The 13,561-nt window shown below is 39.5% G+C and overlaps 1 protein-coding gene across 1 annotated transcript in view; it reads right to left on the bottom strand.

Moving 5' to 3' along the window:
• NKAIN2 (sodium/potassium transporting ATPase interacting 2) overlaps positions 1–13,561 on the bottom strand; it is a 563,371-nt gene that overhangs the window by 27,318 nt on the left and 522,492 nt on the right. Inside the window, exon 5 of the mRNA XM_076333525.1 lies at positions 986–1,046. Within this exon, the coding sequence (XP_076189640.1) occupies positions 986–1,046 (61 nt within the window). The remainder of the gene's footprint in view (positions 1–985; positions 1,047–13,561) is intronic.

Raw genomic sequence — 13,561 nt, 5'->3', positions numbered from 1 at the left:
TCGGAAAGACGTCCAAAGTGTGGTTTGATTTCGGCACTAAATCTCCCCTTGACGGCTCACAGTGTCACCGTATTGCCAATAGATTATAGGGTTACAGCTATTTCCTACGCAGGAGAACACACAAAGGAACCCCACCAGCCTAAGCAGTGCCCTCAATCAAATAAAAACCCTTTAGCTTCCTGTTGCAGAGCTCTCTCTAGGATTCATGTATATTTTATCAAAGTTACATGCAGTGCTGATACTTGTTTCGAAAGTGCTTTAGTATGAATCCCAAGATGTACTGAAATGCTGCAGTGGCCTTTTTAAAAAAAATCAAGGTTAAAGTAGAGAAAAAATGAAATGGCTTGACTCCATAGCATGTAATAAGAGCAAATTCTGCTCAACAGGCTTCTATTGATATAAATAAGCAGAAGAAACACAAACATACATCTATATGAAATCATTTCACTCCTTGTAATTGTACCCTGGGAGCAGCAGGAACAAAGAGGAGCTCCACAGTTTCACCTCTCATAAATGAAGGTCCTGCAATGATCTAAAGATATTTTTTTGCCAGAAGTGCTTCTACAAGCCAACACAGAAGTCAACATAGAAGAGCTATACCCTCAGTGGTAACCAATTACTGTGAAGGTAGTTAATAACAACCTGGAATAAAAAAAAAAAAAAAACAGCAAACCAAACCAAAAAAAGCTTGTGTTTGCCAATTGGGATTGCTTTTTTTATTTTTTGTCTTAAACTAAGCTGTGAGGAAAAAAATTTGCAATGATCTTTTCAGAAGAAACGAGTATGTATTTTTTAAGCTGCATTTCATGACTCCTTTGTCTTTCAGGCATTTGCAAATTTTAGATCAAGAAGGATGGACAGAAAGCATGTTCTGTCTACAGTATAATAAGACATTTAGGTTGAAGTCAGCAAGAGCCAGCATAGTGGAGGGGTGATTTAAAAAAAAAAGAATTCATTTTGTATGTAATAAAGCTTTAGTACTTACAGCTGTCCTCTTCTTCAGTAATACATTTCACAACATAACAGGCATAGATGAAGCCCGCCAGCTGAAACAAAATGTAATAGTGTTAGATGTAAAGCAAATGCAATAAAAAAACCAAGAGTTGGTTTTAGAAAAGCAACAACAGAAACAGAAATAACAAAATTCACCAGACTCTTTGATGAGGTAATGATAATTCTTTACAACAGTTTGGTAATTTTAATAAGTGCACTTTCTTATTCTATGTGATTCTTTTGGAAATAGTCAGGAAAATTTTACCTTTTTCTTGAAAAACACGCCCTTCATTAAAACCTCCAAAAATCGATAATTTTTTTCCATTACAGAATTGGCTTCTTTTGAATTATTGAAAACCAGAAAACCAAATAGGTGGTTGGATGGATGGATGCTTAGCCACTGAAAATGTAAATATTTCTGTCAAAATCAGATTTGTTATCCAACAAAACCCAACCCTCTAGCAGAACTCTGTTTTTTAGCAGAACCTTGCCAGCACTTGTAAACCGGCTTTATAGTGATATGTTATCACTTGAAATTAGGGCTTCAGATTAGTGGGACTTGTTCCCCTATCTGCAATAGCCCCCAAGCCTCAAGACATATCTAGCACTTTGGATAGGTCTGGATGTGTTTACATCAGCGTCTCATGCTGCAGCTGGCAAAAATCTCGTTCCCTTCATTCCCCTCCTCAGAGCATGCCCAGAAGTGAATGGTAAAGAGGAGCAACAGGATTTAAAGAAAATGTAAATCTGGAGTGGTCTCAAGTACCATGGCAGATTGCTTATCTTACATTATCACCTGAAAAAAGAAAAAAAGGGAATAAATGGCCAATATCGCACATGCCATGGGCCAAGTATCATGTGAGTCCTCTGCTAGTCCTCCCTCCAAGTTCTCTCATCGCTGAGAAGTTACACCAGAAGCAACAGAACAAATACTGGAGCAGCAGCATGTGCCACGTGTTGCATGCTTTACACAGCTTCCCTTACATGTAGTTCTGGAGAGTTTTCTCTACTGATTGCCAATAAACCGGTTTTCATCCTTTAGCTCATCACTGAAGTTTGCATGGTAGGACGTCAAAAGAATTCAGGTTGTTTGATCTCTTTGTAGTGAAAAGTGAGCCATGCTGTCAAAATGTGTTATTCTGTACAGGTCACCTCACAGAGATCTTTTCATGAGCTGCAAACCCAGCTGTCGACTTTGGGAATTAGTTCTTTATACGGATAATGAAAATGCCTAAAGGCTCCAGCCAGGACTGAGCTCTCTGTGTGTGTGGTGCAAAACCCACGATCTCTGGCTGAGGGAGATGATGATCTTAATTTCAGACAAAGTAATCAGCGGGTCAGACAGTAAAAAGGGTGAAATCTGAGAGAAGACGATGTATTGTTCTGAATGCTCGTTAGTGCAAATGGATTTTTTTTTCATTAATCCAAGGCACACCTACAATCACTGCAATATTGTGGATTCTTAGAGCCCTTAATGTTACCTGTATACATGAAATGAAAATAAATCCATTCCATTTCCTAGTGCCTTCACGCTGGAGACAGTGGCTGTGCCTAATTCACTCCAGCTCTTACACAGATATTCCTGGTGTTTCTCTCAGTTTTCTATGTAGAAAGTTCCCCATATCTATGAATGCTAGCTTCTAAAACCTGTATGGGTGAGAGATGGCTAATGGAAAAAAAAAAAGGCCAGCCCCGAGACTTTTCTGAAGAGATCAAGACTTGATTTGGAGATAACACTGCAGCCAGCACAGATTCCTGTTGGGAGCCCAGAAGCTGCATTACAACAGAACTAAATCATTAATTTTGTCATTTATTATAAATCTGTGTTATAGTGTGGCTGGGAAGATTTTACACCTGGGAAGGATGAAATATTCACCACTGGACACAAAGAACGCACTGTACCAAGAACAGTGGCATTCAGCTAGTATCAGCATTTAATCTCTCTTTTATTGGATCACTCTTCCCTTTGGTTTCTTGGCTTCAAGACAGAGGGCTAATTTGCTCCACTGACTTATGCCCCGCATAACGCCATTGACTTCAATGACATTAGATGAGGTTTAATTCAGCAACGAATTAGGCCCAGAAAGGTTGTTCATAAATGATTCCATTCGTGGATGTGAACCTTGGCTTAATAGTTTCTCTGTTCTCTTTTTACAGACCATCAGATCCAAGACAGCTGAGTAGTTGCACCTCTAGTAGGCGACCGCAATGGTAAAGCTTTTCTTGTAATACAGTTCAATACTTTACTATCTGCTAAAACACCACAAGTTCACATGTTATTAACTAAACTTCTCTCACAAAGCACAGCAAACAAACCGTATCACAAACTGTGCTTACAACTGATCTTTTAATTGTATTCAGTTGCATCCCTTAAATATCTAGGGAACTCCTTTGATATATAAGTAAATCCTCCAGCATTTCGTCAGATGAGCTTGCTGATTAAAAGAGTGCCTTAAAGCTAGAAATTGTTCTGTTCTAAATACAAATGGAAGGTTGTTTCCCATGAGATAATCAGAGTTCATAAAGTAAACCTCCCCTTCTCCCACATTTATCCAACCCTTTGCTTGGTACACAGAGTAAGTTTGCTTTAATTTGAGCATCACATTTGTTTTTTGTATTTTTCTCTTTTTTAACCAAGCAATTTATCAGTTCTGATCCAGTGATAGCCATTCAAGATTTATCTTCTAATTGCATCAGCAGCAGAGGGCACACCCTCAGAGCTGAGTGTGGCAGTCTTTGAGGATGCTCAGTGGCCTGAGCCCATGGTGACTACAGCGACCTCTGGGCTGGAGACCAGGAACGTACTTCCTCCCTGGTGGACTCAGACTTCCTGTAGGAAGGGTGCAGCTCACCTTCGCATGTAGCAGAGCTTTCTTGGTGTCCTGGCTACGACACTTGGGGACCAGTCAGCTAATCAATGTTAGTTAATGAGTTCCCACACGGATGAAGGGCTCTCACAAAATTTAGCACCTTTGTTATAGTGCAAGATGCGTTTCTTTGACCTTGTTTCTCTAAGAAAAACACACCGCAATGTGCCTATGTACAGCACAAAATAAGTAAAATAAATTCCAAACAAAACACTCCACTGAACACACTTCTCCCCCTGGAGAAGAAGATGAGAGAAAAAAAACCCAAACCCAAATGATAGAGGTTAGTCACGTCGCTTAATATATTCCTGGGATGCCATCAAACACAGCAGTGCTGAGTGCAGTATGAGAATTACACAGAGCAGAGTCTTCCTTATTCAGTATCTCAGAAAGATTTTTGTCTTATGTGAGAAGGAAGGGAATGAGTCCTCAGAGATAAAGAAGAGAAGGAGCCTGACTGTCTCTGAAAATCAGTTTAAAACGAGGAAAGTTAGCCTGGAAACTCTTGTTTCTTTGCTTTTTTTTTTTTTTTAATTAACCGAGCTTTCTTTTATAAAACATGTAGCGATAAAAAGAAATAGGTGCAATGAACAGAAGATCAGATCTGGATCCCCGACCCATCCACATTAGGAGTCTACATCTGTCCTATTCACATTTTAATGCTGTAGTATGGGCCTCCAGAGGAGAAGGAACCATTAACAACACCCCTGCTCATTTATACATATAGCGATTAGTGAATGCATGTTTTTATGAACCTCATTTTCTGCAGCTTGAAAAAATCTGCTCTTTACAACTTTCCCTCATATGTCCATATGAGAGTATAAATGAACACTGCTCTTTCTAAAAGTGACACATTGCCCATCCCTGCACCAGCTCCCTGGGTGTTACTTTGATGACATCTCATGACCATTTTCATATACAATGATCTCAAACACTTTTTAATTTTTTTTAGTTTTTTTTTTATCTATAAACACCTCGATAAAACCATCATTCCTTCTGCCAAGTTAAAAATGAAGACAAGCAAAAGCCTAAAATAAATCAGCCATATAACAGCACTACTGAAGGTTTGGCAATGAGATTAATTACAGAATTAGGTTAATGCGTCTTATTGCCTTATAGCCATATAAGGCAAACAAAAAAGTTGACAGAATATTCCCTACCCAAGTCAGCAGTGTCCTGTTACACTGCTAGAGACTCTTAGACCCTGAGTTTTCTGTGAGTGTACTTCCAGACTTGCTCAAAATGTCAAGTGCTGTGATCAAGCTTAATCAGAATCGGTATTGATCAAAATCCTGTCTTGTTATTTTTTCTTACTTCTTTTATGGAGATGAATGTTTTCATACACTGCAAATAGCACCAGACTTGGGAAAAAAGCTATTATATGAAAACCCATCATTCCTGGTCAAGGCCCCCACCTTTTCCGCTTTTAAAACAATATCTGTATAGATAATTATTAGGTGTTATCTTTATTATGCCGAACACCTGAAACAAAAGAATGACAGCAAGGAAGAAACAAAAACTAAAAGTGGGTAAGATCTGCGTGGGATAAGGTGATGAGGAGAAGGCTCAAGATGAAGATGAATGAGTTAAGGGTTATTGAAATAGCCCATGGTCTTGGCTTCACTGAATGAGCATGTTTTAGTCTATAACTGGTCTTTCTCAGGAGAAATGGACTTCAAACTTAAAACCAAACAAAACCATTGTGTTTTCCTATGGGAAGATGTTAAAGTATCTTCTGAGACAGCTAATGCTGAGGCTTGTGTGTTTATTTTTCACTACTAAGTTTTTGCATGATTCTACAAACACTGCAGTTTTAAGATCTTAGCAAAAAAAAAAAAAAAGGGCTAGTTCAAGCAATAATAATACAGAATTACATGGAGGTTAATTTTGGCCCTGGGAACTTTATATGGCAAAGCTGTGATGTTACATGTCTACCCATGTGCAATTTAATCATATTTCTTAAGCTTACAGGGGCTGCACATATAAAGCCTTTATAATGCTGTGTGTTTAAGGAATGGTGTTTCTTTAAAATGGATTTTTGGAGGCTGTGCATATATATGTGTACATTATGAGCAACTGAAGAACTGGAGAATTACTATCTAGAAAGCTTCCAGTGTATTCATTCTCAGAAAAATCATACTCATTATTTAGCAGAAAAGGTGAGACAGAGACCTTTCTCTCAACATCTGTAGAATTAAGTCAGTGTCATGGGCGTTCTAAAGCTGCCCCCTGCAAAAACCCTTTCAAGCATGATTTCATTGCCTGCAGCAGTGCAGCATCAGTGAGTGAATATCATTGCTAGAGTTTAATATAAAACTAAAGCTCTGTTCCATTGAAACTACTCTGTTGAGGTACACTTTTATTTGTGCTTACATTTACCATTATGAGAACTCTGTCATTCCTCCAAGTTTAACTATCTTTCATCATAAAAGGAGCATTGGAACAATATTGATATCAGACCAGATTCCTGATAGGGAATGTAGACTGTGTGGCCTTGCGGTCATTATTCTACAGAATTAACTATCTGTGTGCTGTCTGAAAAGAATAATTTATTAGTATGGCCAAGTAGCTTTATTCTGTGCAATAAAATAATTATCAAAGATAAAATATTCTGTCTAATAAAATAATTATTAAAAAAGCCAATGTTAAATTACCATGTCCACAATAATATCTAATGGACAACCATGAAATTTAAAATCAAACCAAAACAAAAACATAATTTCTTAGCCTATGTAGTTGTCAAATTCTTTTTCTTTCTTTTCTTAAGCTGAAAGCTGCCCTAGACGTTTATGATTTTTTTTCAGCAGGCACAGTAAAAACATGAATCATAAATACAGATAAATCTAAACACATTGGAAAATAGAAGTGTGATAAAAAATGCATTTATTTCAACTAGTGCATCATAATCTTTTTTATATCAGCTGTCTAGAAGGTGCTTAGCATAAAGTCTTTATTTCTCAGTGGACTACTCAATTTTCTGGAGATTTCCTTTTTGTATAAGCATTTGAAGATCACCGTGAAGACCAGCTAGAATGCTTTCATTTGAAATGCTGCTGGGCACTTGAGAGCGGTTCTGTCTTGTTCAGGGCAGCTGTTCCCTTAGCGTCTTCCCTGGCAAGCTTTTTCACCTGATGAATTGAAGAGACCACAGGGGCACTGAAAATCACAGCACTGTGGCTTGTCAGATAAGAGCTGTGCAAACCTTTAACAACATTAGAAAGCAAGAGATACTCACCTGTTTCGAAGCTGTATTACAGACACTCAGCTTGACCCAAATTTCCTGAAAGTTTAGTGAGACTTTTCTGCAAATCTGACCTAAAACTTTCTACAAATCTTCCCTCTTCCTAGGTATTTCAGTGTGATTTATGCTTTTGATAACCACATGATATTTGGCGCTTTTCCATGATTTTATCTCACAGATAAAGAGAAGGATGTCCTTTTTCCTGCTTCAGACATCAAAGACAACCCAAAATATAGGGGCTACCAGCTTGTACGAGATGGAACTAGGGACCGCTTCTTGCCGACCTCTGTGTTAACTGAACTGCGGAGCATCTTGTAGATTCAGGCTCGGTGTTGAACTTTACGTTCCTGCTCCCACAGGTGAAATGCCCCAGCTGGGACTCTGCTGGATTCCCTCAGGAAGCTGAAGCAGGCATGTCTCAAGGGGCAGAGGAGAGGCCACAGCAGGCTGACCTGTGTTAATCCCCAGATCACAGTTTAGAGCAATGATAGGACTGGGAAGCCAGGAGCAAATTCTCCACCAGCTGCATTCAGCAGGTACTGGGTGCAGCTCAAGTGCGCATTGCTCAGTGCAGGCTGAAGGCATTAGTGCTGCAAAAAACCCTGTTAAAAATAGAGAACTTTTAGTTTTCTCTTTTCTGCTTTTGTGGAATTGTCTCTACTTTACCTTTTCGCACTTGATTAGGGTTAAAGGATATATTTGGTTACATATTTTCATTAATTCCATCCAAACTGAGGCTATGGGAAGTCCTGAAAATGGAAAAGTCTATTGCTCTGTTTCCTCTCACAGTGTAGCTCTGAAATCCAACTTGTCACTGTTAGAACAGAGCTCTGATTGTACAGGGGTCAACAGTGTGCAGTGACTGCTGTTCACGTCAAAGGGATTTAGCCATTAGAGCTGTGTAGATTGGGAAAAATCATCCCATTTATTTTTAAAACAAGGCCAGCTGCCTCTATCTACTCAGCAACACCAAAACAACAAAACAAAGAATGAAGTTGAAACAAAAAACCCTAAAGTAAAAGGCTTTAAAATACGTATCACCCTGGTCATTCTGTTAATAATAGGAATGGATTATTAAAGCAAAAGTGTTTATGTGTCTATGTGGGCTTTGCTCTGAAGGTTTTATAGCAAGAAAACTTTTAAGGAAAAAAACTTTGGACCTTTTTCCCCTCTTGTCTTCTGGGAATGCTTTGGAATGGTTTAATCATCTGGCTTTGGTATCCGACTGCCTTTGGCAGCAGTAGCTTTTCTTATCATTATGTCTAACTGTGTGTCACCTTTTCCAGACAGCCATAGGATTAGGATAAGAAAAATTGGTTCTTTATGCTGCAGATCTAACAAAGCCACAGACTGCTCACAGCCCACCAAATGAATGCCTAGCATTTTAAATTAAACTGCATTAGATGAAACAGTTGATTATCAATGCTACTCACTCTTTTGAGGGGCAGTAGGAAAAAAAAAAAAGGATATTGGAAGTTTGTGCAGATTGTAGAGGGGGAAATATTTTCACGGCACAAGAAAACTCTGAATTCCTGATAAACAAACACATATGAGTGCTTCTGTTCAGTGAAAACCCATCCCTCCATGTTGAGGCACCCATATGGCAAGTGAACCTCGATGATGTGAGTGTGAACACTGGGCCCTCGGATCCGGGAAACAGAAGCATTCAGACGAGAGTGAGTAGAGGATGAGAAAGGAAGTAAGATGTTGTTGTGTCTGCCAGTTTCTCAGGATTGTGGCCAGCCATGAAAACTGTGTAGAGTAAAAGTTCAGAAAGGAAGTGCAGGTAATTTGCTCTTCTCCGCCATTACATGTTAGATTAAGTTAGAGCAATGCTGTCACATAAATGGCAAGAGCCAGAACATTTCATCAGAGGTGAGAGAGACTTTCCAGTGACAACTGACTCTTTCCCTGTGATGCTATTTATTTTCCCTGTGATGAATTGCTGTTTATTTGAAGGCTCTGATGGCGGTCGTAGGGTCAGGAAACTTCATGGTACATGACAGCTTTGGCACTACACTGGCTTCGTGGTGGTGGTCACGGTGTAACAGCCTAATAATGCTCTGATCAAAGTGCTTCTACGATGGCTGGTGATGGCGGTGTTGACAAGGCAGATTGATGTACGGTATGCAAAGTGCACAGCTCAGCTGAAGCAGCTCTTCAGCAACCTGAACAGTCAAGTTCATTACTTTAACTTACAAAAAGAAAACCAAATAAGTCATTCATAGGAAAAGCTCTAGATGGTGTGATCTAGATGAATAGGGCCTGAAGTGATAAAACCTGAACATTGATGGATTATTAAAATACAGTAACAGTAATTCACAAGCCCAGCGGGAATTGTAGACTAACAGCGGAGGAATAGACAGATCTCTTTGACAGTGCCATCAGCAACAGAGCTGCCAGGAAGGTGACTAAGTCAGGGGGAGGCTTTGCCTGTGCTCTCTGGCTGTCTGTGCCAGTGCACAAGATGGGAAGGTGGGATATCTGACATGATAGCCTCTCTCTCTGGCAATGCATGTAAGGAAGATGAGGAAGAATGAACTTATCTTAACCAAATAGCTCCCTCAAGCCTCATGCCCTGGAGTAAGGAAAGAGAGGTATCTCAGTGAAAATACAAAGCAGTCTGCATGGGGTGCTCCACATCATTGCATCTACCTAGGATCTACACATCTAGCAAATGCATTGCTTAGCACAAACATTTTGCTCTAGATGCACAGTATAACAGCATCAAGTGTCAGGGGGGTTTCAAGGTCAATAAAACATCTTTCTGCAGCATCTAATGTTTAAAGTAACTGAACTCAGCTCATGTTTCAATACTATTTTTCCTCTCAGCATTAGACTACTGCAGGGTTTTTCCACCATTGTAATTTGTAATAAAAGATATGTTTCAGTGCTACCCTTTCCATTCAGCAAGATCAGCTAAGCAGGCTTCAAAAAGCAAATGCCAAACTGCTTTGTGAAACCTTTCCTGCAAAAGGAGAACCACTGGAGAGTTTAAAGGAATATCACACCATGCAGCCTAGGCTGGTATGAAGAGAAATTACCCTCTAGAGCCTCCAAGTGGAAGGGCAGTTTGAATTCCATGGCCAAAGGCACCTTTCTGCTTACAGCCCTTCTGCTGAAGGCCAGGGGATCACTCCCTTGTTTATTCAGCATGAAAAATAGTGATCTCCTTGGCTCAAATGGAAATAGCTTGATGGCAGAGGTCCCAGTCACCGCCTGGGGTGGCAGAAAACGTATGAATAAATTCTGCACTATGTGTGACCAAAAAAACTTGATCCTTTTAGCTGCAGATTCCAGTAACATCATATCACATGAGGCACTTGGGGGGAATGACAAATTATAAAGAGAGAACGTTCTCGGAAAGGCCGTGTCCTCAGAGTCTGTGCCTCATTGCAGAGAGTTAAGTGGATGAGTTATATCTGACAGTTTATGAACCTTGTTAATATAATGCAGTACCTGGGAGTGTGCCAGCCACGGTGATCAAGGAAGTCTAAATTAGACCTCTGCCATCGACAGACATCAGATGCCCATTTAAAACTAAATGTTTCATCTGAACCGGGCACGTTTCTCATTATCCTCTAAAGCAGTGATAGTCAGCTTGAAGCTCTGAAGCTCTGTGTGGCTCTCAGTAGCCAGCACACATCTCTTCCCTAGGTCTCAGTAAGAGGCTATTTAACATGCTGATGCAGAAGCTGCTGTGGTAGGAAGAGCACAAACGACAGCAATACTTTGACATGTTAGTCTTAATGAAAAATGTGAGGTTTGTGGGTTTTTTAACCCACATGTGGTGAAGGTTGCAGCTCTCTCAGGGCAACCCATCCAGTGGCAGACTGGGATGTCTTGGCCCCTGAAGGACAGGTGAGGGGAAGCTTCTGCACCAGCAGAGAAGGACAGTCTCCATCCAGGCTCCACACTGGCAATGGACTGCATGAAGTTGGAGAAAAGGCCGTAGCCCTTTTCCTTCTGCTCTCGCAGCAGCACACACAGTAGCCATCATGCTGGTACAGCAGCTGTCCCTTCTTTGTCCCTGAAAATGCTCTACCTTTCTTCGTGCCTCCAGAAGCTCCCACTTCTGTGATACAGAGCCACAGTGCTCCCTAACATGAACTTCAAAACAACGCAATCAATTTTGTTTTCTTTTTTTTACAAAATCTGTAAAACGGAGATAATAATGCCTGTTTCACTGGTTCCAGTCATCATTATGACTTTTGGTTTGAGATTTTGGATGGAAAGCATGAAAAGTGCTACAGCTATGTATTCTGTTCTACATTGTTATTAATCCATTATATTAGAGTACTTTGCGAAGAATAACAGCAATGTGTTAATGCTTTATTTTTAATATTGTTTATATTTAATTTTTGTATTCCAACTGTTTATAGTGTCATTTTTTTTGTAATTCTCAGACTCAGCTCTGACAGAGAATCTTTGGTAGATAGGGATTTGGTGTTATTGACTTGAACAGATGCACCAAGTCTTTGAAAAATGAAAGACTGTTATATCCTACTGAGGGTCAGAGAGGAAATGATTCTTAGATGTTTGGTTCTCCTACATCACCAGTTCAGTGCCATAATTGAGAAGTATGACCTTATTTCATCTGGTTCTATTGCTTTGGCAGAACAAAGGGAAGGGAGGATAATTTAATTGGTGAGACATGAGAGAATGCAATACGACACTGTGCAATCAGGTCCAACTCGCACAGCCATCTTTGAAGACAGCCGAGCTCTGCAGATGCATAACAACACTAAACATAGTATAAAGCCAAAACACATAATATTTAAGGAGATTTTTTTTCCCTGGTTTCTTATATATCCACCATAAGTGGGCAAAGTTCTACTGATATCTTTAAAAGTTAATGAAAGAGATATAAGAGTTTTAGGGAAAATATGCACAGTAATTGAGTTAGACCTCTCAGAAGAAGGAACAAAAAATCTGTTGTCGCAGGCCAGTTCTCATCACGTTTCCAATTCAAGAGCTTTCATCTGGAATGTTGGCTGTGATTTAGCCCATGTTCAAATATCCAGATACATAATGCTAGTCAGCAGCAAACAAAGTTGTACCTACTAGGAAGCATCAAGAGAATGTTCCAAAAGAAGATGAAAACCATTAATTGCAGTATCATGCACTGGAGAACTGCTTGGAGAAAAACGAAACAGTACCTGAAGGCATGAAGTGTGTTGTCAGAGGGGAAGGAAGAGTTTCCAGCACAGATGGAAAAAGAGACCAGGTGCTCGGGTGCACACAGGTATGCTGACCTACCCTTAACTTTTCATTGGTGCCCTAATCGTAGAGTATATCATCTAATGTGAATACAAGAATACTGGGAATTAGGAGATATGTCCATACTGTCTAACAGCTGTCTGTTACATCTCCTTTAACCACGGACACCTTAAACCATCTACTGACACATGAGGCCCCATCTCTAGTTATGTAGTTTGGTAGAGCATAAAGACATTCTGCTTCATCAAAACTCATGGGTTAGGAAGTTGTTAGTTATTTGGAATGATTATGTGATTGTCAGGTCAATAGCTAGGGAATTACAACATTATTGAGCTAGGATATTTATTTCTGAAACCATCCTGCTTTACAGAATAGAAAAAGCTAGGTGCCTTCACCAACCGGTTACTCTCAGCATTCTCATCTTTCCTTGTGCCATTGTGTATGTCACATCTGGAGCACCATGGATCATGCCTTTTTTGCATAATTTGTGAAGTTACCAAATAAATAGTAAAAAAAACCAACCCAAACCTAACCTTAATCATCTCAAATATAACGTATGCAACAAATATCATTCTTAAATACCTCGGCATTGCCAGGTAAATATGGAAATAGCTCTCTGTTATGAGGAATGAAGACAGAATCTGACAAACGGTTGATGATGCTGTGTGGAAAAAACTTGCTTTGAGCTAGCGGACAGCCCTTACCAGTTACTTTGGACTTCTGCCTTCCACAGTGACAAGGTGCCAGAGATGATAATTGAAGCAAAAATATGTATGTCCTGCTGTTACAAATCACTGTGAAAAGTGATTGCTCCTATAGGCCATGTATTTGCAGGAAACTAGCAATCCATTTTACCAAATTCTGCTCTGTGATATAGACAGAAAGTTTAGCAAGTTCTTCCGCACCTATACGTACATAAGAAAAAAATTGGGCAGAATGGACAAATATTTAATATAAAGTAAACCTGACATAGAAGCCCCATTTTTAAATTGACCAAGAGCCTTAGGAGCTCATTGATGATCTTTAGGTGGAGAAGTGTGTGAATGAGTTTTGAAAATGGGATTTGAGGGCTTTTGACAAAATTTTATCTTTTATAAACATCATATCAATTTAGGCATCTATTTTATCATATTTGATAGCAATGAATGCAAAGGGATAGTTGTATTTGTCCACACAGACAAACTCAAGAAAATTTCAATTAAATCATAACATTTCTTGATAATCCCAGTTTATTGGGTGA

The sequence above is a fragment of the Aptenodytes patagonicus genome, chromosome 3, assembly GCF_965638725.1.
Source record: "Aptenodytes patagonicus chromosome 3, bAptPat1.pri.cur, whole genome shotgun sequence".
Classification (NCBI taxonomy): domain Eukaryota; kingdom Metazoa; phylum Chordata; class Aves; order Sphenisciformes; family Spheniscidae; genus Aptenodytes; species Aptenodytes patagonicus.
The sequence above is the reverse complement of the archived record's forward strand: the minus strand, read 5'-3'. Positions and strand labels throughout refer to the sequence as shown.